Genomic DNA, 27068 nt, shown 5'->3' on the forward strand with positions numbered 1-27068 from the left:
CTAGTTGCCCTGACGATCTTTGCCCAGTATTACATGGTGAATACGCCTATGCATGTTGCCTGTACTGGCTGCATGCTAGTGGGCAGCATGACATGTTGTTGCTGCTGCTGTTGTTTGAAATCTTTATTGTTAGGATGGCCAGTGGCCAATAAGAGATTTGTTGTTGCCGTTGTTGTCGTTGTTTTGGTTGTAATTGCAGACCAGTGGACAATGTAACTGCAAGGCCAACGTGAATGGCCGCACGTGCAACATGTGCAACGAGACGTTCTTCGGCCTGGACGCTAACAACGTGGATGGGTGCATGCCGTGTGAATGCAACCCCCTGGGCAGTTCCAGCGACGTGTGTGACATGGACACGGGTGACTGTGTGTGTACCAGCACTAACATCACCGGCAGACAGTGTGACAGATGTATTGTAAGTGAAGTGTGCGTTTTGCTGATGTGCCGGCCAGCATGCTAGAGCCATGCAGGTACATGCATGTGCAGAACTCTGCACTGGTCCAGTATAGGAATGGCCAGGGTGGAGAAGAAAACGGGCGCCTCCCAGGACTTGAAGCATGTCATTTATGCGTGGTAAGGGGAACGGGTCAAAAGGAGAGGGAGAAAGGAATAACTAAAAAGCCATTGAAGCAAGGCCGCACTTGGGTTATAAAGCGCTACCTAACCTGAGGTCTTTCTGGCTGGATGCGATCCAGCCAGAAAGACAACAAGACCATCCATTACAGACCTGTGGTCAGGGCGAGTCTAGGCAACATATTGAGGAGCGCCAGCAGGAAGTGACTGACAGTGACCAAAAAACAGGAGAGCAGTGATAATGAGTAGTAGCAATTATCTGAACACACAGTTCTGTCTTCTAGAAACGTACCTATAAGTACTACGGTGCATGCAGAATCATCACAGGAGTATTACGTGTGTACATGATTGTATTTGTTACACAACATTGCCTCTGCTAAATAGCTTACCATCACTCACTGATGTGTGTGCTGGTCTTGATGTTGTGTCACTGTTCTCTTGCTCTTCAGGAAACATCCTTCAACTTCCCGACCTGTAGTGATTGCGAATGCTTCCTGGCCGGGCAAGTGGACCGGACCAATCGCTGTGACAACATGACGGTAAAGGGACATACAACCCCCCCCCCCCCCCACCCACCCACCCACACACACACACACCACAAAGGTCCATGTCAATTTCTGCAGTAGCAAACGCTTATTATTCTCTGCTAGCTGCTGCACATGAAATCCTTCATGGCTGATGAATCGCTGATGATGAAAGATTTTTGTATTGCTGTTGTGCCAAAAGATAATGAGTTTCCAGACGATAGGCTCTTAGACTAAAGTACCAGAGTACCAGTGTGCTGTGGAAATCTCCTGTGTTGAATTCACTGTAGGGTGTGTGCATCAACTGCAAGCAGAACGTAGATCCATCCAACAAGTGCGAAATGTGCAGCGACAACTTCTACGACCTCCTCGACTCCGACCCACTGGGATGCAAAGGTAAGTGGGACCGGCCTGCATGTAAACCTGTTGAACCGGCCTGCATGTAAGCCTGTTGAACCGGCCTGCACGTGAACCTGTTGAACCGGCCTGCATGTAAACCTGTTGAACCGGCCTGCATGTAAACCTGCTACCCAGTAGGGAATGTGTGTGGACCTGATAACATATTATTATGCTGCTTATAAAAAATATAAAAAATAAAAAAATTCGACGGGTTTGCGTACCGGGCAGGTCAAGAACAAGGAGTCGTACAACTCCCTGGTCAAGAACCACCTTTCCGCTTCCGTGGGACGCCACCACCCCATGATCTGGCGTCAGATGCTTATGCCGTGCTCAATAGCAGGATTTTGCACTGAAACCCATAATAGCCTTCGCAATTACTACAGCAGGAGCGGCGGAAGCAGTTTGTGATTGGTCCGGCCATACCATAGCCTTTCATACATTGCGTATGATATGGAGGATACCGGTAAACACATGACCTCCTTAGCAGTAAACACACGTTGGCGGGCAAAAGGTTGGTCCGGCCGTGGCCAGACCAACTGGACCGGTTCCACCGGGCCTGTGTAGGTGCAGAGTGCACTTCAGTCCAATGCCTTCCCTAGAGCATTGTGTGTGTGTGTGTGTGCGTGCGTGCGTGCGTGCGCGCGCACGTGCATGTGTATGTGTGTGTATGTGTGTAAGTGAGATTCCTGGGCGCACACCACCCTAAAGAAGATGCAGCACTGCACTTCAGCATTCGGAAGACGGTTGCTAAGTGTGATATCTGAACTGAAGCCGCGTCACTACTACCCGGCGAGGAGTTGATCACTACCTGGGTCAATGTTGCTGCATATGATCTACTCTACAATACGTGTACATGTACCGACAAACCTGAGTACATGTACCGACAAACCTGAGTTTAGTGAACACCCGACCCGGGGTGAACGGAGAGCTGGTCTTTATAGACAGGTGTTATTTCTATACAGTTCGGAATGCATGTTGAAGCATTGTATGTGCCGGGGATACCCGGTCTCATAAATACGGTTGGTCTGTTATAGCAATGGCTGTTTACCAGAGCTTGTACTGGACATGTGTGTGTTTGGATGTGTATGGGTGTGCGTGTGCGTATGGGTGTGTTCGTTGTTTTCACTTTGTTTGGTCCAGCTTGTGACTGTAATCCTCAAGGCACCACATCGGGCACTGTCTGCGACAAGGTATGTGCCCCTCCCCCGCCCTGGCCTTCAACACTCTTCTGCCTAAAAATAAGCCATCCATTAGTTGATTTTGTCTGTTGGTCCTCACAGGATGCATATTATAGGGTAGTCTGTAACTATGTCCTCGTAACTCTGACATGGTCACTTCATTTCATTCCTTGCCTTCACTATACTGGTGAAGCAGGTAATTCTGCATACCTTGTCATCACTGACCAAGCAGACACAGTGGGTTGGTCAAAGAGTCCATGATTGAGACACGAGAGGTACCTGGTTCAAGCCCTGCCTGGGAGCGGTTTTCCAGCCGTGCTGCTACCCACAGTCAACTGAGAACTTGTGGCCCGGCACAAGGGGTACATGGGTGCGGCTAATTGGGTTTCTCGGCACTTGTGCCAGTGGTTGTGAGACTTATCCACTCACCCCCACCGTTAGGCGCTTCATCTGCCGCTAGGGTTTACCGGGTGTGTTCGGGAGCGGACACGATAATTTACTTTTTATCATCACTGTCCATGGTGGAAAGAGAGTGTTTTGCTGTTGTTTTTTGGGTTTTTTCAACATGCCCTGCTTCCTGTGTTCATTGTATCACTGTTGTGCTTGTTACCAGATCAGTGGTCAGTGTGTGTGCAAAGCAAACGTCATCGGCCGTCAGTGTGACATGTGCGCTGATAACTTCACCATGTTCGACAGTGATCCCATCACCGGATGCAGTCGTAAGTCGGATTTTAAAACTGCCAGCTCTCTGGGCAGCCGCTAACAGTTTGTTACAAACATACCGAGTGCACACTTACCAATCATGTAACTCACACACTGTTGCCACCCTTCTATGCGGCTCATGCCCATGCCCGGTTCACCATTCCATTCTGCCAACCCCATCATTGACGAATCTGAAATACTTATGGCGTAAGTCAAATTGCCTTCACGCACGCATGATTCTGCTGCCACTTACCAAGTCCCCCGCACGAGTCCGGCAAACCTGGCCTTAATCCGGCAAACCTGGCTACAGTCCTGCGAACCTGGCTACAATCCGTCTACTGAGAGGCGCTTGCCTTGGTGCTTGTGTCTTTTCTGTTTTCTGTTTCGCCGCACAGCATGTAACTGTGATCCCCAGGGCAGTGTTTCACCAGTGTGCAACAAGAACAATGGTATCTGCAGCTGTTTTCCGAATATATTCAACGACAAGTGCACCGCTTGTGTGGTAAGTCTTGTACTAAGTCTTGCCGCCTAGTCTACAGTGAATTGATCATAAACATTCCGTAGGAATGCCCAACTGACTGTTGGTATTGCGTATTGAGATCCTGGTACGTATGCTCGTAAAGGCAACAGATGTGCAGGTTAAACCTGGCTTCATCAACCAGCCATGGGACCAGCTTATTGCGGTCTTGGAACGCAGGTGACCTCTGAAACCAGGTTGACCTTTGCATATTCCAAACATTTTATGCTGAAGAATGGTGGTCTTATAGCCCAGGTTGATTAATATGGTGGTAAAGACACACCTGGCAATATAGCCGTGAATACACGCCTGCTCACACACGCTCTCGAGGCTGCAAAGTTCTGGCACAGAGCTCAATATGGATGTGCTGTTTGTTGTGGATTCACAGGGTAATTTTGCCTTAACGCATGCTCCGTACGCGGAGGCATACACGACCCACACACAGACACAGCAGTAGTTGGTTGGCACCACAGGGTAACTGGGCGAAGGAGCTGGCAGTGTGTAACCATGGAGGCGGCCGACCCGACAGAGGCGGGGACCGAGAGTGAGACCGAAATGGCGGCTGACCTGCCAAGGGCAGTAACCGAATAGAGTGATTCGGAGTGAGACCGAAATGGCGGCTGACCTGCCAAGGGCAGTAACCGAATAGAGTGATTCGGGAGAGTAGAGAGAATGCTGCCAGCTACTGAGAGTTCAGTGCCCAATCCCTGCTTGTTTTTGTTTAGAAGAGTGAGTTTGGAAGACGAATGAGGTTAGTAGTATAAGCGGGGTGCTACAGAATGAGAATTGTAACACAATGAAGTCGGTGTGGGTGGGTGGGTGAAAACACGGAGCAAGAGTCATGCGAGCCAATGCAACTAACAAAGAGAGCCAGGCACGAAGGCTGCTGAAGGGTGTACGTATGCAAAGCGAGCTGCTGGGAGAGTTTGCGCATGCGCACAACGGCGCATCCGTGAGCTGGCGCGAACCCGCGCGTGATAGACATCAGCATACAGTGAAAACATTACGTCACCGCGTTAACATACTTTAGCTACGCAAAACTTGCATTAACGCATGCTCCGTACGCGGAGGCATACACGACCCACACACAGACACAGCAGTAGTTGGTTGGCACCACAGGGTAACTGGGCGAAGGAGCTGGCAGTGTGTAACCATGGAGGCGGCCGACCCGACAGAGGCGGGGACCGAGAGTGAGACCGAAATGGCGGCTGACCTGCCAAGGGCAGTAACCGAATAGAGTGATTCGGAGTGAGACCGAAATGGCGGCTGACCTGCCAAGGGCAGTAACCGAATAGAGTGATTCGGGAGAGTAGAGAGAATGCTGCCAGCTACTGAGAGTTCAGTGCCCAAGCTAGTTACCCTGGTGGGCCAACCAAATAAGTCAGTGCTCAGAAATAACGCGAGCATTGAACGAGGAGTATAGCAGGAGCTGCTAGCAGTCAAGAAATCTAGGTACCGATAGCGGTACTGAGAGTTGGTATGTATACCGGAGGAGACATTCGTCAAGGTGCAGCGCTACTGGTCAGTCACTCACTGTGGCTAGCTTCTCTGATACTAGCCGCACCTCGGATGGCTCAACACGGATATAGCGCAGCACGGCGTCGCTGCGCCATCGCCCCATATGGCGGATCACGTGCTCTGGTACGCCTGCGATAGCTGCAGACGTGGCTGCTCCGATCCGGAATGAGTGGCTGGCATAGCTGGACGGATCTGTAATCCCACAAAGCGGTAGGAGGGTCCGCACCTCCCTCGTGACGTCCGCTCGTGTCAGAGGCTGGCCATTGTGGTAGACGAGCAGCTGATCTCTAGGAGATTGGGACTCTGCCGACACTGCCGTCAGGTACCGCACCATCGCCGTAACAGGGCAGCTGATGACATCGGTACAGCCGCCCACGTGGACTACCGTGCCCCTACCGTCCGGGTCCGTGTTTGATTGCAGCAGCGTGATGGTGATACGAAATGATTGTTGGTCCAGGGCCACGTTGCCGAACGTCAACGAGGTGAGCTCACACCACAGCGCAGGAAGCCATAAAAGGCCAGGGTGAAGGCACACTGCAGCATTGCCTGGTCAACTGCGTGCCGCATGGAGGAAACTTGGAGGCGTTGGCAGAGTTGCCGGAGGATGGGCGTTGTGATAGGCAAACGAGGGCGGCCAGATCCCGACGAACGGGCTATGCCTCTTAACACTCGTGACAGCAGGGACGTCGGCTGATTCGGGTACTCGAGGCCCATTTCGACGTGTAAGTTCCAGATGGCTGACATATATGTGCGAACCGAGGCCGGCCGCAGTGTGCGCATGAGGAGGGCTGCGTAGTAGCACAGTGGAACGTCGCTTCCAGGCAGGGCCACAACGCCATGCTGCTGACAGAAATCCAGGTACCGCCGCTCTGAAGCTGAGTATGTCCTCCTGGATGACGGTGCTATTGCCAGAGAGAACCTTGTGCTTTGGAAGGTTGCTTGTTGCACGGTCAAGGTCGTACAGGCGCCTCAGGAAGGTACGACCGACAGGAATAGCCCGGGCCGCGAACGAGAGATTGCCCAACACGGAGGCGAGTTCGCGCCGGGACGCCATGCCTGATTGAAGGAGGCCGTTGACTTTGCCGAGATACGCCCCATGTTTGGCGGACGGTAGCCGGATCTCAAACGTCAGCGAATCCAGCTCCAGGCCGAGGAAGGTGAGACATGTGGATGGGCCTTCGACTTTCTCAGAGGCCACCGGTATCTGCAAATAGCGGAGCATGTCTAAGATATGTGAGCGATGATGTTCCGCAACGGGCAGGTGGGGCGGACTAACGTTCAGAAAGTCGTCCAGGTAGGGGAGTAATTGGCTTAGGTGGCATGCATCCTCGAGAATAAACTGGACGGCTGTGGCGAATTTATCGAATATGTATGGTGCAGAACGCAATCCAAATGGTAGCACTTCGTCATGATAGAATTGTCCCTGCCAGAAGATGCCCAGAAAAGGCCAGTCACAGGGAGCAACAGGACAGAGACGGAATGCATTCCTGTCGACCTTCGTCAAAAGAGCGACACACCCTGCCTGCATGATCAGAGAGATAGCTGTATCGACAGTTTCGTACTGCAGGCTGAATTCATCCCGAGATATACCGTCATTCACACTCGAGCCGGCAGGGGGCGAGAGGTCGTGGATGATACGCAGTTTGCCATCAGACTTCGGGATAGCACCCAAACCAGAAATATGCATGTGAGGGAATGGCGGAGATGCAAATGGGCCCGCAGTTTCTCCGCGGTCACAACAGTTAAGCAGATGAGTAGTAACCTCAGCAGGGCAAGCACAAGCCGAAGAGTGATTAGGAGACATAACAGAAGATGCAATGGGGCGAAAGCTGCCAATACGAAAGCCATACTGCATGCCTTGTGAACCATAAGAGCGAAATACTGCATTTGGATGAGGAGAGGGAAGATTGATAAAGCGCTGAACATGAACAGGCGTGCTAGTGGGCACCTGTAAAGCAGCGTCACCACTGGGGTGAGAGTTACTTCTTGGTCGAGTCACCAGACTTGGAGCATTGGCGTGCGGGGTGACGGCCGCGGCACTGGATGCAGACGTGTGCTCTGGAGCAGGGGGAGAGCAAGCAGCTGCCGAAGTTGAAATTACGACAGATGGCTTTGCCGTCAAAGCCAGGCTGGTGCGAGAACTGGCTCCCCGTAGGCGCTGTTGGGGCTGGGAGCCCCCCACGAAAGGGGCAGCTGCTGGGCTGACTTGGATGGACCATGGAGCAACGCTGGCACGGAGGCCGCCCACGGCCCGTGAGACAAGACTGCCACAGGTTTGGGTCAATGACGGACCAGGAATAGCGGTGAGGGAGGGACGCCGTGGCCATACGGAATTTGCGGTCGTAGGACAGCCAGGCATCATTGTGGAACCGGACGTTGGCATCGACAATGATGGCCTGATACGCCCAGAGATCACCTGCCAGCTGTGGTGAGGCGTCGGCCAGCACCCTCGAGTATGTGGTGAACGCTTCCACCCATGTGGCAAGATCATAGATGTGTCGTTTGGCGGGTTGCCGGTGGGAAGATTTGGGGACGAGCTGCACAGATCGGCCCGCGCCCACGTCGAGTTGCATCACATCATGATCCCCCTCGAAGCCCAGGGATTCAGGCAGCAAATCGCTTAATTCTGTGAACTCACCTCGCACAATCCGGTCTCGAAGGCGAGGCGGCACCACGGGGAGGTCTCCAGATGACGGCCACTGTTGTGTCGGGTGGCTGACAGCCGGTACTGATACTGGTAAAACCGGCGCTGCAGTGGCGATTGATCCGGCAGCACAAAGCGAGGCCCCGCTGAACGTCGGAACATGAGCGAGTCCCGAGTTTACGCCAGTTCCTGGGCCGGCGAGTTGGGCTGCGCCAGCCTGCTCCAGCAGGGTAACCTTGTCGGCCAGAGGCTGAATAGCAACAGCCACGGCGGCGGAGATCTGGCTCGCCAGCGTGGGCTGGGGTGGGTGGCCGGCCGGCATTGACTGAGACGGAGGCACTTGGCCAGGTAGAGCCGAAGCACGAGGAGCACGAGGCGGCGCGAGGTTCTGGGCCGGGGCTCTGGCCTGGGTGGTTCCAGGAGCAGGGGAGGATGTTGCTCTAGCGTAGGGGCTAGAAGATGACCTGGCGGACCTGCGCGACATCTCTTGCCTCAGCGTGGGAAAATTTGAGAAAATTTGAGTAAACCACTCCGCGGATACAGCACTCAGAATTCCAGCCCGCCCAGGGACTGGACACCACAACTAGGCAACAAGAGACCGAAACGACGATGTCACCTTGTACAAGGAAGTCTGAACAGAACTGAAGAACTCCGGAGTTTGAAAACACGGAGCAAGAGTCATGCGAGCCAATGCAACTAACAAAGAGAGCCAGGCACGAAGGCTGCTGAAGGGTGTACGTATGCAAAGCGAGCTGCTGGGAGAGTTTGCGCATGCGCACAACGGCGCATCCGTGAGCTGGCGCGAACCCGCGCGTGATAGACATCAGCATACAGTGAAAACATTACGTCACCGCGTTAACATACTTTAGCTACGCAAAACTTGCAGTATCCCTACTTCTATTGCTCAATTTTCCAAATTGCGTAGGTAATAGTTGTCCCTATATATGGTTTGTGCTGTGTTTCTCCCTAGCCAATGTTCCATTCTTTCCCAACATGCACACCCTGTGACTGTGTGACGGCTGGTCAGTCAGGCCCACTTGGTGTCTGTGTTCAGGTGAGTTCAGTGCTGCATTGTGTCATGCCTGCATCGCTGGGTGCATACACGTGGTAACGTTTGTCACTTACCATAGTAGGTCATGGGAGCAACCATGTCAGTACGATATTGTCCGGTGCAGATTCTGTGAGATTCTGGGGGAGAGGGGCTCTTGGCATTGCATGTGTATTATTCAGGTCTACCTACTGTAGGTAGACCTGACTTGTGCTGTGCATGCTGTACTGTGCTGTAGCTCTTTGAATGTGTCCACTCAGGTTGCTTTGGATATACGCTGGCTTATTTGTCACTTAGCCGAATAATTTGCCTTTGCTACTGTTGTGCGACTGCATTGTCATGCCACTGTTTGTATCCATTGTGCCACTGGCTGTATCCATTGTGCCACTGGCTGTATCCATTGTGCCACTGGCTGTATGTGCGTCCGCAGGAAACTGTTGGCATGTCTCAAGCTGGAGACTGTGCGCCGTGCAAGACAAACATTGCGCTGGATGCACTGCGCTGTGAGCGCTGCAACGACGTCAGCTTCAACCTACAGGCAGCCAATCAAGACGGTTGTGAATGTAAGTATCTGTATTCGGTGTGATGGTGATTGGCATGGGAGGGGGGGGGGGGGGCACATACATGTACAATTGTCATGGAGGCAGGTACTAGCACCTACAGCGATGCGGACAACTGATGTCCTGCAGATAGTGAGGTCCGAACCATCAGCGCCGCAGAGGCGGAGGGGCAGCGGTGGCAATAGACATTCCTCACGAAGTCCTAGCTCCGCGGCAAGTGGCAAGAAGAGGAGGCTCACAGCTGCGCCAGTGTCAACAAGAAACTTAACAGTACGACCATTGAGAGTACCCAGGATCATCATGTCCGGGGACGGCGGAGTGAGACCTGGCGAAGCGTGCGTCATGAGGGAGGGACCATCACGTGGTGGACCGGAGGCGTGGATCGTCGCTCCGGTCAGTGACCGTTTCCCGAGGGATAGCGAGGAGCAGACTTAGGTGGATTCCAAGCATTCTCACGCGGGTATTCCGGGACAGGTGGCGGATGTCAATCAGCCCTGCGGTGACCGGGGCGGCCACAGCTCCAGCACCCACTCGGCGCGCGGGTGGAAGACTGGGAGTGGGGACGGCTGTCCCGTGGAGGTCGAGGGCCTGCGGAGGGCATGGCAAGGCGGTCAATTTTGCTATTCAGCGACCCAATTGCAGCGGCTAGTGCGGACGGGATTGGCTGCAGGCTGCGCAGCATGAAGTGAGCCAGGAGCGGCAACAGGGGCACCTGTCGCAGCCACAAGCAAGGACGGCTGAGCAAGATCGGGTTGACCAATGGTACGAGAGAGGTCACCTCTGGATGGCTCATTGTCCCATACGTTCTAGGTGCAAAGCCGTTTCCACGACAGGCTGTACTGTAGCAGGCAGATTCTCCTGCAGGCAGAGGCGGAGCGCGAGCGGCGTGAGGCACTATGAATTGGTCCCTGACTAATTCTTCCCTGTCATTATCAGCCATATGCGGGTACGCACGGACAACCATGTGACGAAGATCATCGGCAATGCGGGCCAGGTCTTCACCAGGCTGGCATCTGCGGGCCTTGAACTGGGCCTTGCACAATCGCACATTGGCGGCGGGTGAGAAAAGCTGTGTCAGATCGGCACAGATATGCTGCCAGTTGGCACGGCGAGCAGCGGGCACAGTAACATAGAAGCGCTGTGCAGCGCCACATAGCCGTACTCCCAAGAACTGGGCCTTCTGGGCATCTGCCCACCCATTGACGAGAGCACAGTGTTTGTTAATACTGGTGGTACTCTACCCAGTCAGCACTACCGTCATATGCCTCAGGCATAACAGCAGGACGTGCAATCAGTGGATTGGCAGCGGCAGCAGGGGCTGCGACAGCAGCAGCAGCCGGCGCTGGGGCACCAGCAGCGGCTGCGGCTTGGACAGGTTGAGCCATCTCAAGGTCGTTCACTGACAACGATCTACAGCGTATGTCAATGGTCTACCAATGCGGTCGTGCACCGATATCTGACAGACAAACAACGGAGCGTGGGACAACCCACGGTGAATGCAGGAGTCTACGACTCGACGGAAATGAACGACAAGCTCAGAGGAGGGCCCACAGGAGTGCACGTTCGTGCAGCTGAAAACAATACACAATGGAACTACAAGCGGAATAACACAACACCTAGCAGGCATATAGAGTAGTGGCCAGCGCAGTGGGCAAAACGTGAGTTACACAAGTTCTGCGGGCATTTCGGATTCCTCCAGCGCAAGTGGGTCACTGGCTGACCTGTCGGCGAGGTCCGTCGTGCCCGTGTCCTTTGGCTCGGCCTCTGTTGGGGCTGGACGGGCGTCAGCATTGTCATTCCCGCGCCGTGCCAGCGGGCTCCTACTCCTAGAGCGGTTCCTCGACTCAGCTCTGGAGTTGTTTGGCTGACCAGGGTGCAGACGATGAGGGCGACCAGGTTGTGCAGCATGCGCCAGATGCGGTGGCCGAGTGTGGCCACCGCATCTTGTCTTAAACGATGGCTGCCGCCCGCAGCTCCTCGTCAACGTTTTCCGCAGGAACCGTACCAAAATGCGCTCCAGGAACGACAGGTCGTCCTGGAGACGGCGTAAAGCTCTGGCAGAGCTAGTGTGGCACATGGCCTGCAGGGCGTTGGCCCCATCCTCCAACGCTTGGCGTACCTCACTCATGGTCGTTGAGAGTGAGAGAGAGAGAGAGAGAGAGAGAGAGAGAGAGAGAGAGAGAGAGAGAGAGAGGAGAGCTGAACTGGCTTCGGACGGGGACCCGGAAGAATCCCGGTCACAGCACCAAGTGTCGTGGCCTAAGGCTGAGTGTTGTCTTTACATAACTACATAACCCGAAATCCGTTGGCACAATATATATGTGCACTTCTTAGCCCCAAACCTAAGCGTAACGAACAACACAAAGCACAAGCAGCTAGTTGTGGATTCAGTTCAGGTTCAATAGTGAGGAAGGATGTTGCGCTCACTCAGTTGGATCAAACTCTCTCTAAAGGACTAAAAGGGAAAACAAGCTCTAATATAGTAAAAGAGAGTAAAGGAAAGGGTAGAGATCGGGGGTTGGGAGGTAGGGTAGTGATAGCAGCGAACGAGCTGTGAGCTATGCTAAACTAGCTATTGCTTATGATGAATCGGAGTAAAAAAGCGGAACATCAGACCAGCAGACCGGCAACAGAGACAATAGCTGACCGCTCTGTGGTAATGAATAGTCTAGGTCCGGCGACAGCAGAGGTTAGCTTATCGTAATCAAAAGGAAGGGAACATTGATGAGGGGCTACGGTAGAGGTAGGTGACAGGCTGATAGTGAATGTGTGCAGCACTACTATACAGTTGTATTGGTGGGTCGTACTATCTCAGGGCCATGACACACTCATGTATACTGTGTTTGTCGTGTGTGGATTAATTTAATCTGGGTGGTGTCTTTCTTGTGAGATATTTACTCTCAAAGATACTGTTGCTTGGTCTGCAATAGCCTGATACTACTGGAGAAGATTTTCTGACTTGTCTTTGTTACTTCCCATTCCTCTCTCTAGTGTGCAATTGCTTTCTGGCCGGCACAGTCGAACGGAATGCATCATGTGCCCAGGTGAGAATAGCATCTTCAGATGGCGGCTGCTTGTGCAACCTGCTTATGCCCTGTATAATGAATGAATGCAACAACATACACACACACACACACACACACACACACACACACACACACACACACACACACACATACACACACACACATACATACATACATACATACATACATACATACATACATACATACACACACACACGAAACCCTGCTACCAGCTCCTCATGACCAGTCACTAGGAGAGTGTTCACTGGGAGTGGAAATTTGAAGTATTGCTAATAAAAAAACATCCAGCACCAGCCCTCACCACCACCACTACCGCCGCCGCCGCCGCCGCCGCCGCCGCCACCACCGCCACCACCACCGCTACCACACAACACATACGCACCCGCACATGCACATACGCACCCGCACATGCACATACGCACCCGCACATGCACATGCACAAACCATGAATACACAAGGAGGATTCAATGCTGTCCGTGCCACATTGTGCTAGCGATAGTCTTACTGTTGCCTGTTGCTGTTCAATCTGTGTTTGCAGATGAGTGGACAGTGTAACTGCAAGCCCAACGTGATCAACCAACAGTGCAGTCAGTGTGCTGATCTCTTCTTCAACCTTCAGGATAGCAATACGGATGGATGTGAACGTGAGTCTTAGCCACTCTGTGTGTGTGTGTGTGTGTGTGTGTGTGTGTGTGCGTGCGTGTGTGTGTGCGTGCGTGCGTGCGTCCGTGTGCTCTACGTAGCCTTCTAGTGGTGCCAGTGGAGTAGCAGGGCGTCACAGGGCGTTGTGCAGTGGTGCGACTGGGGGTCCGGGTTGTCCCCCAGGAAAAATGGCTTTTTCAGCCAACAGAGCACGTTTAAGGGCTCTACATGCACTCTGGGCGGACCATCCTGGACGAAACGTGGTATGACCATGGTCGTATTGGTCATCATGGCCGTGTGTGACGCCCCTGAGTAGGATAAAGTAGAAAGTAAACTTTCAGCACCCTCGAGGTAGGGTCTCTGGCAGTCACCATGTGATGATACCCTGCAGTGTGAGGGGTAATGTGAGGGGTAATGTGAGGGGTAATGTGAGGGGTAATGTGAGACCTTCGGAAAAGTTAGCGAATCGGCAAAGAGATTTACAATCACTTATGTTGAGGAATAACAAATTAAAAGTTATATTTCTGAGGGTATTTGAAATCAACCTACAAAACCCCCAAGTAGTCAGCGAACACAATTGAGGGATGCGAGGGATCTGGGGTGAATGTGTGGCACGGTGGTCAGTGTGGTATCAAGCTACTGATGTGCTGACTATTGATTGATGTCGCGGGTGTTTGTCAATGATTGCTATATAGCATGTGCCTGCAACCCAGATGGCAGCACTAGCCTGGTGTGCAACAAGACGAATGGCCAGTGTCCGTGTCTCGAAGGACGCACAGGGAGACAGTGTGACCAGTGCACGGTGAGTTTGCCACTTAGCAGGCTTTCCATGTGCTCTGTATGCAACGACAGCTCTCTGTAATCACTGCTATCACTGGACATTTAAACCTTACCAGTCACTCGTATCTGACACTCGTATCGGACACTCGTATCGGACACTCGTATCTGACACTCGTATCTCACACTCGTATCTCGCACTAGCATTTTGCACTGGTGCTTGTCTTGTGTCTGACCTTCGTAACTCCACAGGGAATGCGTGTGTTTCTTGCTCAAAATTTGAAGTTTGCAATCGGATGCGATTCGAAGTGTACTGTCCAGTTCAGTTTGCATGATGACAAGCTGCACTGGCCAGTTCAGAGTGCTCAAGATCCGTGTCCACCTTGTATAGGTAACTGTGCGTTAGCAATGCGAGCAGTTTGACATGCCTTTCATGTTGTGAGTGCATGTACTGGATAAAAATGCTGCTGAAAACGAATCACCCATTCGAGTGACGAGGGAACTCTTACAGCCATGCTGCTGTTAGTTGAAGCCGTGTTGTCCCGATACACTGCTGTTTGTCCAGGTGGAGCGTTTCAACTTCCCGACGTGCGAGCTGTGTAACTGCAATGAGTTTGGACGTCTGGATGTCAGCTGCACAGACCCGGACGGTCAGTGCATGTGCAACACAACAACGACCGGTCTGAAGTGTGATCAGTGCGCTATGGACCAGTTCGGACAAGTCGGTGTTGGCGCCGGATGTCAGCGTGAGTGCTCTCTGCCTTAGACGGTTGTGTGTTAAAACCTGTAAAGGCAGCTGCCATGTGGCAAGTATTTTGCAGTCCATGTGTTCTCGTTTGGGTTGCGAACCGTGACTTTGGGGGGGGGGGGGGGGGGGGTGCGGAAGAGCTCAAACCGGTGCCAGATTGCCCAGTTGTTGCTATGAAATGACAATTGTGAAGGAGCAATAGTTCAGCCAGATGGACACAACTGTTTTCATCATTTGTGGACGGATCAATTTATCTAAAAAAAAAAAAAGGAAAGTCAAACCTGTTGCTAGTGTTGTTTTTGAGCCAACGTGCAACAAGGCCTGGCTGGGCACACCTGTCAACATGCAACAAGGCCTGGCTGGGCACACCTGTCCACATGCAACAAGGCCTGGCTGGGCACACCTGTCCAGAAAACTGTAACTGAACTACTAACCGGCTGTATGTAGAACTGGAGTGACACTGGTGTTTGTTCTCTCACCCCTGTCCGCGGCTTGCTGCAGCATGTAACTGTGTACTGGACGGCACTGTGAGCCGGAATGTGAGCTGTGACATGCAAGGCACCTGCGTCTGTCTGCCCGGAGTTGCCGAGCCAAAGTGTGGAATGTGCCAGCCGACGCACTTCAACTTCCAGAGCAACATGGGATGCACACGTGAGTTGCATTTCAGCCAATGTACATGGCAATGTGTATGGCTAAGCAGACCATGGAGTGCTGTTAAACAGACATACTTCTAGTTCTATTGCGTGGCCTGGATGGTTCAAGGCATGGAGGCGGGGGGGGGGGGGGAGGGGAAGGGGGGGGGGGGGTGGGGAAGGGGAGGGGGGGGGGGGGTGGCAGATAATTGCCAACGTTGCAACCAAAATGGTTTAATACATTCAGGCAATAGCTCATTCATTTCCACAAACTCACCTCGTAGAATTCAAACTCACCTCGTAGAATTTGATCCCTAAGACGAGGCTGAACCATGGCTCTGCGATGGAAATCATCTTGGGAGGTTATCCAGACACCACCATCAACTCGCCATCATTGCAACATGCTCAAGGGTGGCGCTGGTAGTAAATATGATGACTTTTTTTAGAAATGTTCCTAGAACACTTATGGGAACATGCACTGGAGAGACTTTCTCGGAGTGAGCTTCAAAAACACCCTCCTCGCAGTAAGGATCTATGCAAGCTGATTTCTTTGCTCTGAGCAATTGTTATGTCAGACACTAACGTGTCACCTGCGAAGGTATAGTGATTATTGTGACTGTGGTTTCATGTATAATTCCAGGCCTAATGCTCTGCTGTATACTAGTTCATGAGTAGCATGGCAAAATGCAGTGGCGTAAAGTTAGTTACCGTATTTTACCGGTTGTAAGTCGAGCCCGGTTATAGGTCGACCCCCGTATCCGGAGGTCTCAATTCTGCGTTTTAAAGTTTTCACCCAACGAAGCACTACTAACCACTCCCTGCTACTAACACATCAACAAATCATTATATAAACATTCCTTTTTGGAGGGTATAACGTCCCAGTCCTTGAAAAAGGCCAATAAACTGGCAAAAATGTGTGCACATGGTGCACTCGTGTATGCAGTGCAGGTCATTTTTTGTAAGATACTGATAGTTCCCGGTTATAAGTCGAATCCCGGTTGTAAGTCGACCCCCACCCTTTCTCCTTCTATTTTTAGTTGGAAGAGGTCGACTTACAATCGGAAAAATACGGTATATCACAGCAAAGTAGTTAGTTTGCAGCTATTCCAGATGTAAAGATTAGGTGCCAGTGTCAGCCCAAAGTGTGAGACAGAGATCTATCCTTTGGGCATTTCAGCGTCTTGAAGGGCGAGCAGGCCATCGGCCGACCTTTCATTCGCCGTAGCAGTTGTGCCTTTGTCTTCGGCGTTGTCCACCGGCTCTGGACGTTCCTACTCTCGCTTAAGGATCGATAGAATACACTTGTATGTTGCACTATCCGTCTGGGCTAATGCAACCAACCCGGCTACGCCGACATATTCCACAATCTGCATAAACACATGCCATGTATGATCACGCAGAAATGTGAGAGGCAATACTGGTCTTAGTGTTGGGCGACAAAGCACGCCCCGCAAACATGTTAGCGCCAATGTTGATCCAAAGTACGGTTGTACCCCTGTAATATCTGCGAGAGCCCCTGTCGTGTTGAAATACACAGAGATGATATCTGATTTATGATCAGTCTTGCTGAGAGACATATCTACTGGATAACTCCAGCAAAACGGAAAAGTCAAACGACAAGCTATTGCAGACAGGAAACACTAGCGGTGTAATCTCAAACTGCCTTTCTAGTTGGTCAGCACGGAACTGAGGCTTGCAACCTTTAGAACCGCCTTATCTTGATGCGCTGGAGGTTGATGCATCTACTGAATCTGCTCGCCTAGGCGAGGACGCTGAGGAGCGGTCGGTTGTCGCACCGGACAGCGGTCGAGTGTGGCCACGGATTTCATCCTCCACGACTGCGGCCACTTGCAGCTCCTCGTCAACGTTCTTCCTCAAGATCGGTACCGATAGGAACGAGAGGTCATCCCGGAGGCGACGGAGCGCGCTGATTGACCCAGTGCGGCGCATGGCCTGCAGGGCATTGGCCTCATCGTCCAAGGCCTGGCGTACCTGCATAGAGCGAAGCAGGGAGAGGGAGTAAATAATGCATAACTACTGACTTCCGAAATCCGAGACCAAGAAGAATCCTGGTCACAGCACCGAGTGTCGTGTTCGGCTGACCGACCTATGTACACGTATAGGGACCCAAAGCTTGTTTGCAAAAAGTGTATTTGCTCGCATTATTCTCAGAAACCCTAGCGTAACAGCCAACACAGAGTACTAAGAAAGTCAGTTACGGGAACCTTCAGGCCCAATGAAGATGGTAACAACAGTTAGGAATGATGTAACACTCACTCATCTCTAGTCAGACTCTCTCTGAAAAGTCAAAAGGGAAGCAAGCTCCAATATAGTAGCGAAACGAGTGAGGGAAACGAGTGAGGGACACGAGTAAGGGAAACGAGTGAGGGAAACGAGTAAGGGAAAGAGTAGAGGCCGGGAGCTAGGAGCTAGGACAGCAGCGGCAGGGAGCGAGCAGTGAGGTGTGCTAAAGAGTAAAGTATCAAAGTATTAAAGTAAACTAACGCCCAGGGTAAATGGGAGCAGCAAAGTGGAACGGCGGAGCAGTGGCCTAGTAATACTTATAGAGACAAGAGATGAGAGCTCTGTGGCAATGGCTAGAGTCTGGGCCTTACATTGAGGGGCGACAGAAAGAGGTTGGCTTATATTGTAATCAAATGGAAGGGAAAGAACAGCATAATAGTTATGCACTAACGAACACGGATTAGAAAGTGTGGTAGAGGCACAGACGTGACAGGCTGATAGCACTGTATGTGATAGAGAATGTGTACAGCGTCTAGTACGTATGCACTACAATGCACTATAGTAGCAGTGAGTAGTAGTATCAAGAGTACATGAAACCCAGAGTATGCAGCTCTCAATCCTCCGCCGGCGCCGCCGCCGCCGCATGGCAAATTGTGTTTTGTTCGCCCGTGAAAGAGGCTTTAATCTCTTTTGGAAAAAAAAGAGCATGCAGCAGCTTGGGGATTATTCTACTATGGCCAGAGTATGGGTGTCGTGTCACGGCAGGATTCCGTGATTACATCATATTTGGTGCAGATCTGAGGCGGGAAGTGGCGTAGTGCATACAACTGAGCTGCAGTTGGGCAGGAAGAGACCTGCTTGAATCCTGCTTGTACGCATTACATCACTAAAATGATGTGATCACGGAACTTTGCTGTGACAGCAGCCCATCAGAGCGGCACACTCTGGGTTTCATGTACTCTTGGTACTACAGTGGTCCCTCTATAATCCGGCACCATTTGTGCCACGAAAATCTGCTGGATTAGGGAGGGTGCTGGATTAACAAATCTGATTTACTGCTGCAATGTGCATGAAGAGGACATTTTGGCTACTGAAAATTGTGCTGGTTTATCGAGGGTGCTGGATTATAAAGTGCCGGATTAGAGAGGGACGACTGTATCTATACAGGCTCACGGCATCGGTATGTGATGGTATATGATTGTGTTTGCTTGTGTGTGTGTTGCGTGCGTGCGTGCATATGTGCGTGCGTATGTGCGTGCGTGTGTGTGCGTGTGTGCGTGCGTGCATGCGCACACGTGTGTGTGTGTGTGTGTGTGTGTGTGTGCGTGTGCGTGTGCGTGTGCGTGTGCGTGCGTGCGTGTGTGTGTGTGTGTGTGTGTGTGTGTGTGTGTGTGTGTGTGTGTGTGTGTGTGTGTGTGACGCACGGTTTCTTTGCAGCATGTAACTGCTTTCAGCCGGGTCAGCAAAACCCTTTCAATGGCCAGTGTAATCCAGCGTCGGTGAGTCACAGAATGTGAACAGACAGAATGTGGACAGACAGAATGTGAACAGACAGAATGTGAACAGACAGAATGTGAACAGACAGAATGTGGACAGACAGAATGTGGATAGACAGAATGTGGATAGACAGAATGTGAACAGACAGAATGTGGACAGACAGAATGTGAACAGACAGAATGTGGACAGACAGAATGTGGACAGACAGAATGTGAACAGACAGAATGTGAACAGACAGAATGTGGACAGACAGAATGTGGATAGACAGAATGTGAACAGACAGAATGTGGACAGACAGAATGTGAACAGACAGAATGTGAACAGACAGAATGTGGACAGACAGAATGTGAACAGACAGAATGTGAACAGACAGAATGTGAACAGACAGAATGTGGACAGACAGAATGTGGATAGACAGAATGTGGATAGACAGAATGTGAACAGACAGAATGTGGACAGACAGAATGTGAACAGACAGAATGTGGACAGACAGAATGTGGACAGACAGAATGTGAACAGACAGAATGTGAACAGACAGAATGTGGACAGACAGAATGTGGATAGACAGAATGTGAACAGACAGAATGTGGACAGACAGAATGTGAACAGACAGAATGTGAACAGACAGAATGTGGACAGACAGAATGTGAACAGACAGAATGTGAACAGACAGAATGTGGACAGACCGAATGTGGACAGACAGGATGTGGACAGACAGAATGAAAAATATAGCAGATTGATCAAACACATGTACTGCTGGTCCGTGCCTTCATCAGCTGTTCCTTTCAAGCCCTGGCGATGACTTTCTTGGTGACACTGTTTGTAATCATTTGACATAGCAATTTGCATTTGCTCCTGTAACATTATTACGAATCTCTGCCGTGTGTCAGCTAATCCATTGCGTTGTACTTATTCGCACCTTCTTCATTCCACCTGACAATGGCAGGGAGTGTGCTTGATGTGCAAGGACAACGTGCAGGGCGATCGTTGTGAGGAATGCATGGATGAGTTCTTCAACATTCAAGACAGCAACGATGTGGGATGTTCACGTAAGGCCTCCATGCATGTACCGCCAACTCATGAATAACGACACAACTTCGGACCCAGTGACCATTTAACTGCGTACTTTGAACCTCACAAATAACGACAATTCTTGAATAGTTGAACTCGGATGGTGAGCCAATTTAATTATGGTAAAACAAGGAGAAGGACGGTGTCAGGTCGCTGAATGTCTCAGTACTCCTTGTCAGTTTTGTGCCATATTTGTCGCACTCACTGACTGTATATGATCTCTGGTTACGTTGGTGGACAGTTAGTCATAACTCGTAACATTTGGTCCTTCTCCTTTTTTTTACCATGATTCTTGAATAACGGCACTTTTCTAATGCGTGAGTGATGGTCGTTATTTGCATGGTTGACTGTACCCATTTCAAGATCGCTTATGTGATTTTGTGTAAAGACGGTTATTTTTCTTCCTCTCCTCTGCTCACTAGATTTCCGAATGCTTATGTCACCTCAGATTTAATTGCTTGAGTCCGACCTACCCAATGAAGGATGTGTTATGTAATTATACCGCAGCTCACACTCAATTGATTTGGAACAGTTAATTAAGGGCTTAGCACATGCGTTGGTTCTGTGATCACGAAGTAGGTGCTAAAATGAGTCTCTTTTGTCTGGTTTTCTGCAGCCTGTGAGTGCAACGCATTTGGTACGGGTGGAAACAACGTTTGCAACAAGGTATGTTGAAACAGTCAAACGGCTGGATTTATCGTGCTGTGATGTGGCAAGCAAGCATCTTCCACAGGGTGATGGTTTTGCAGCAGTTGCCCATTGCAACTTCTCTGCTTGTATCTTATCATCTTCCTGCAGACAACCACACTTGGTGAATGTACATGCTTGGCAAATGTGATCGGTGTTAAGTGCGACACTTGCCGATCTGGATTCTTCAACATCCAATCAGGTGATCCCGGCGGATGTCAAAGTAAGCAAACCTTCACTGCTTTCATTTGTGTCCTCTTGCCCCTTCTGGTAAAATGGTTGTCTTGTATTTTGATTATTGCTCAGACAACACCTCCTGGCATGTCAATAGATGGCCAACTAGTCAGTTGAAATGAAGAGTGAGAGCCAACCATGGCAAGACGGAGTATACAGAGAGGGAAAATGTTTGAAACAATTTCTGAGAGCATGGACAAGAACTGTGCATATAACACACAAGTTACGCAGTATTTTTTTCAGTCTTGGCCATGTGGATACGGTTGTATTTCCTCTTGCACTGTTACCACCGTTCTGCACAGACTGTAGCTGCTTCTTGCCGGGCTCTGAGGACAACGCCTGTAACAACGAGACCGGCGTGTGCTCGTGTTTGCCTCGCTTTGCTGGTGCCACATGCAGCCAGTGTGCTGTAAGTTGAACAGTGAATCCTAGGGAGAAATCCCCAGACCATCCCTCACTGGCACTGTTCTGCATCAGAGTGGAACTGTGATAATACGTACCCGCAAGCGGGGAACATGAAAGAATGCTTGCTATCCAAGGTACTTCTTATCTGAACAGGCGAACACACTTCATTTTTTGAGCAATGCACCCATAACCCTCTCAGTGCCACGGGCGACTTTAGTCGCCCAGACTGAGTATGTGAGTACAAATAAATTTGTATCTCCACTTCTACACACAGGAGAGTTACAAACGACCACTCTACGTCTTCAGGAAGACCTTGGCTATCGACTCATCACAACGTTTTGTGTCCGTGAGGATAGATATCGCCAGGGCGAAGCCTGAAGCGCGCGCGCTCAGACAAACAATTGTCGCGTGTAGAAAACATGACGTATGCGCATCGCGGGTTTCTCTATTTCTTTCGCGGCAACCCATGCGTATTGGGTATCAAAACATCGAGGTTTGCAGTGGCTTTCAGGCCAACTTTGTCCGAATTTCGTGCGTTGAAATTTGACTGCACTGCGATCGGTCGCGCGCGTGAGAAAGTGCAGATGCTACGAAAATGCAGAAAACGGACTTCGCTCAGGCGCCCTCGCGAGGAAGACTATTTTCGCTGCATATTCTCTTCACAGCTGTCTGCCTGGCCATGATATCTTTCCAGAGAGCCATCGTTTGTAAAGATCCGTGGATATACAGCTGAGCTATGAAAAATTTGTGTTCAGCTCAACTCGGAAAAATTTGAATTTTTCTGACCCCCTTGGCACTGAAAGGCTTAACCCCCGGACCATGTTCATACTAAGCAGGTATACGTCTTATCAGAGTATGTACTGGGTGAGTTACACTCCATACATAGTACTTCAGGAGGGAAAAGAGAAACTACAACCCCCCCCCCCCCCCTCCCCGCTCTCTCTCCCCTCCAATCTTATCCTGTTGTCCAACTCTGCTTTTCTCCTATCTGCTGCCTTCTAGTTTGACTAGCTCTTATGCATGCGTTGTGCTGTGTGTGTGTGTGTGTGTATTTTCTAGCCTGGTTTCTTCAACTTTCCCAATTGCGAAGCATGCGACTGCTCCTTGCCCGGTACGGTCAACCGTAACACCACGTGTGAGCCGGTGTCTGGACAATGCGACTGCCTCTCCACACACGCAGACAGGCGATGCGACAGCTGTGCCGCCAATCACTTTGGAGTGCCGGACAGTTTCAACCTAGCTACCTCCTGCCGACGTACGTACTGAACATGACGTCTATCCACGTATTGTTTGCTCTTGTGTCACGGTATCTTCGTGATGCACTGAGTTGGCTGTGCCTTGCATGAATCTGGACAATACACGATTCCGGCTATGTCCACTAGCACTACATGTCTGCATATGATTGTGAATGTAGAACCTGTGGAACCTGTTGTGCAGAGGAACGTATCCTGTTTGTTTGAAGGATGTTTCCTGGTAGGCATGCTCTTGGTGCAAAGCCACAATGTGCTTTGCCCCCCCCCCCCCCCACACACACACAAGCGTGCGTGCTCACAGCTCTGCTTTTTACTGCCATGCGTTTGTATGGTTCATTGTGTGCGTTGTGTCCGGCAGCGTGTGAATGCAATCAGTTTGGATCGATCAACGCTACATGCGATACCCTCACTGGACAGTGTGTGTGTGTGGCAACTACTCGCGGTGTGACGTGCGACATGTGCCAGCCCCGCCACTTCAACATCACCTTCTCCGACGACGGCTCTGACACCTTTGGTGGCGGCTGCCTGCGTGAGTAGTAGTAGTGAACTCATTCCAGTGTGTAGTAGAGTATTCTATGCCAACTTATCCCAGTGCGCAGTGCAGTCTGCTATGCCAACTCATAGTCAATGTACCCCAATATATAGTACATGTGCTGTAGAGTGTGATATGCCAACATAGTCTACCTGTTGGTTGTACCTGATACATATACTTTGAAATATGTACAATGCCATGTACACGTGTTGCCTTATGAATCAATACAATAATCATTACTTTCTGTTTCAAGCTCTGAAGCAGGGTATACTATCAGAGGAAGTACTGAAGTAGGGTATAGAGTAGAACCTGACAAGGGTATGGAGGAAGAAGCAATTGGTAGAGAAATACAGGTAATAGCATTGTTTAAAAAAAGTGTCTTTCTGTACTAATATTGCATGATCGTGTTGGGAATGATATTTTCACCGTCCTCCAGGTTGTGATCAGTGTGTGGACGATCTGCTGGACAGGGTTTGCATCCAGGAGAGTGTGGTGATAAATGCCACTGCCCGTATCAATTCCACTGAGGTCGTTGGTCTCATTGAGTCCGCCAATGCTTTGCCTGGCCTGGAGGATCGCTATCGAATACTGAGAGTGAGTTGCATGTCAATATCAGTACTCGTACGTATCTTGGTCATGAAGCTAATGTAAACCATGGCTGTCTCTAAGCTTTTTCCGTGGTTCGACCATGCCATCAGTCGATTGGACAGGATAACATGATACAGTCAGACCTCGCTTAACCGCACACATCTGTTTTCCACAAAAACATCCGGATAGGCGAGGTAACCGGATAACTGAACACACATACTGTACATGCATGTGGCATGTCAAAAGCAGTGACATCATACATACATGTAGACAGGTCCTATGCAGTACAACTAGCGTGCCCAGTATGTAAAACAAGCGAGAAAAATGACAAGTGCATGCAACTGAGTGCTGTCCGCACACACCCAGCAGGTCAAGGACCTCATTTGCTTGTACAACTCATTGATACTAGCTTCTGCAAGCGCTAGCCAGCCACATGCAACCGGATACGACGAAGCATTTTGTACACATTTTAACCAGTTTGTACACAAAATCATGCACCGGTATGCGGATTGCGAGGTCCGGTTATGTTGTATGCATAACATATGCTGCACATCGGTAACCAGCGATTTTCTTCCGGATGGTGGGGGATCCGGATAAACGAGGACCGGATAAACGAGGTCTGACTGTAATAGCCATGTAGAAATTCAGAGTGTGGGCACTCAGACTGGTAGCATTTGATGGCGTCCCAGCTCGTGCAATCTGTGTGCTTTATCAATGCTTTGCATACATGACTTCTTTATTGCACACAGGGTCAGACTAACACTTGGCGAGGTGCCCAGATCGACCAACTGCAGCGTCTTCAGATCCTTCGCAACATCGAACTGTTCATTCTCACCAACATCAGCACTCGTGTTGCCACGGTAAGTTTGCCAGCTGCACACCGGGAGTAGAAGCTACCTCCAGGACTTTGTGTGCAGGGATTTGTACTGGCGCATACATATGCACAGTTCTATTGCACATGTAGCACCAGTACTGTCGGGGACTGAAGAGCAAACATGCTAGAGTTCATCCTGGTACGGGATGCCCGTATGTATATTGTGGCTCAGCTATGCAGACAGCTCTACATGAAAAACAAGAAAGGCATAGGCTGCAATTCTGACAACCCCCTCCCTGTTCTCCGGCATCAGACAGTACTGTTCATGTGCTGCAGGCTATTGTGGCAGATGACGGGTGAGCTGGCAGCAGGCTATCAGCTATTCTTATCTTTGTCTTTTTGGTTGTAATGTGCTATACACCATGCAAACCACAGTGCTTGGCTATCACAATGCAATCCAACGAAGGTTATTTGGTTGTCCTTGTTGTGACCATGCTTGTGTTCCTGTACCCTGTACTGTTGTTCCCATGCAGCTTAGTGACTTGTCAGTCCTGGCACAGTCAGTGAGTGGCAGAGCTGTAGTCCAACGTGATCGTATCAATGCCATTGCCCAGAACATCGAGATCCTCTCACAGAACATCAACGGTGAGTATCAATATAGCCCGTGTCTTTCTTCCTTCTTCTTCATGAATGTATGTGTTTGCCTGTTTTTTTTGTACGTTTCCACTCGATTGCGTCTTTGCAATGGCACAATAATCATTATATTCCATTGCTGATGTCAAAACATCTGCTGTCTGTTCCTCTTCTGTATGAATCATGGTATACAGATCTTTCCTTTCTGCTGATCAATGAGTTGAACAGTCTGCGCCAGACAAGGAATTCATCACAGGAAACAGTGGCATCGGCAGAGTCTGTCTTGGCCATCTCATTTGCCGCGGAAATGAGGATGGTCACCTACGCTTATGACAATGCCACCAGAGTTGCCGCCATTTCAGGTAAAACCTTTAGCTTCCCCATATTTGTAATTATGTTGTAGAAGTCCATTCTGACCTGCTGTTGGTTCGCTTTCAACAATTCGGGGTTCTAGCCAGGTCAAAATAGTAGGAGGGGGGGGGGGGGGCATGGGAAAAAGTTACTCTGTAACCCATTTTCTACTTTTCAAAATTTTCTTGCCATGCGAAATGCAACGTACGGGGCGAACCCGGGCGAACCCCCGACTTCACCCCAAACAAATGTGCCTTTATGAACCTTCTAGTAGGGACTACTGACTGCATTTTCGTTGAATGGCTTGAAAAAGACACAAAAATCGACAAAAGAGTAGGGGTGCCAGTTTTTCACAGGGGCTCAATCAAAGTATGAGGGCATTGCACCTCCTACCCTCCTTTGGCTAGAACCCTGCAACTGCATCGCAATAACTCTCCTTTGTCAATTTATCTTCTCCCCAGTGACCCAGTGTTAGCTTTTGGTGTCGGACTGGCAATTGGTTAATACTCCGTGTGTGTGTGTGTGTAAATGTGTGTGTGTGTGTGTGTGTGTGTGTGTGTGTGTGTGTGTGTGTGCGTGCGTGTGTGCGTGTTTGTGTATGGGTGTGCGTGTGTGTTTGAATGCGCGCGTGTGTGTTTGAATGCGCGCGCGTGTGTGTGTGTATGTGTGTGTGTTTGTGTGCGTGCGTGCGTGCGTGCGTGTGTGTGTGCATGCAGCCACTCAGCTTACTCGTGCACAGGGCAATTACAATGAGACACGGGATCTGATCAATCGCCTGAACACCGCCCTGGCTACTATTCGTGCTGATGTCATACGGGCACGAATGATCATCGACCTTGCCGACAACATTCCACCGGATAATGCCACCGAGGAGTATATCCTTGAAATCGAGGTAGGCTACATAGCACATGGTTGCAGCAGTTCGACTAGACTCGGAATTTAGCACAGAATTTAATACATACCAAAAATCGCATCAGCAACGTGTATCAGACTGAAAGTTCACATTGGAGTAAAGTTTACCAAAACCTCTAACAACATTTTTTGGAGTCATCTGATGTTTTCTGTGCTGTTGTCTTTTCTCTTACACCGAACAGAGACTGTCACAGGAAGCAGTTCTAGGTCGCAGTCGCTACATGGGATCTATTGCCCTGACCAGTGGTGCTAACACTGCAGCCTACAACTCCCTGGATGCTGCTCAAGCTAGCCTTGATATGGTACGTGTGCCATGCTGAACGCAGCCCAGGGTACCA

General features: G+C 50.5%; 1 protein-coding gene across 1 annotated transcript in view; it reads left to right on the plus strand.

Annotated features, from left to right (window-relative positions):
* The window catches only part of LOC135814476 (laminin-like protein epi-1), a 54373-nt gene that overhangs the window by 10226 nt on the left and 17079 nt on the right, over nt 1–27068 (plus strand). Inside the window, exons 11-36 of the mRNA XM_065327600.1 lie at nt 200–415; nt 1023–1112; nt 1388–1493; nt 2637–2686; nt 3288–3393; nt 3772–3878; nt 9026–9109; nt 9534–9666; nt 12655–12707; nt 13249–13354; nt 14048–14154; nt 14695–14875; nt 15379–15528; nt 19191–19252; nt 20197–20299; nt 20938–20987; nt 21120–21231; nt 21545–21651; nt 22707–22902; nt 23259–23429; nt 23869–24026; nt 24770–24880; nt 25368–25479; nt 25662–25829; nt 26535–26710; nt 26913–27032. Of these exons, the coding sequence (XP_065183672.1) occupies nt 200–415; nt 1023–1112; nt 1388–1493; nt 2637–2686; nt 3288–3393; nt 3772–3878; nt 9026–9109; nt 9534–9666; nt 12655–12707; nt 13249–13354; nt 14048–14154; nt 14695–14875; nt 15379–15528; nt 19191–19252; nt 20197–20299; nt 20938–20987; nt 21120–21231; nt 21545–21651; nt 22707–22902; nt 23259–23429; nt 23869–24026; nt 24770–24880; nt 25368–25479; nt 25662–25829; nt 26535–26710; nt 26913–27032 (3135 nt within the window). The remainder of the gene's footprint in view (nt 1–199; nt 416–1022; nt 1113–1387; nt 1494–2636; nt 2687–3287; nt 3394–3771; nt 3879–9025; nt 9110–9533; nt 9667–12654; nt 12708–13248; nt 13355–14047; nt 14155–14694; nt 14876–15378; nt 15529–19190; nt 19253–20196; nt 20300–20937; nt 20988–21119; nt 21232–21544; nt 21652–22706; nt 22903–23258; nt 23430–23868; nt 24027–24769; nt 24881–25367; nt 25480–25661; nt 25830–26534; nt 26711–26912; nt 27033–27068) is intronic.

This window comes from Sycon ciliatum, chromosome 4 (assembly GCF_964019385.1).
Source record: "Sycon ciliatum chromosome 4, ocSycCili1.1, whole genome shotgun sequence".
NCBI lineage: Eukaryota > Metazoa > Porifera > Calcarea > Leucosolenida > Sycettidae > Sycon > Sycon ciliatum.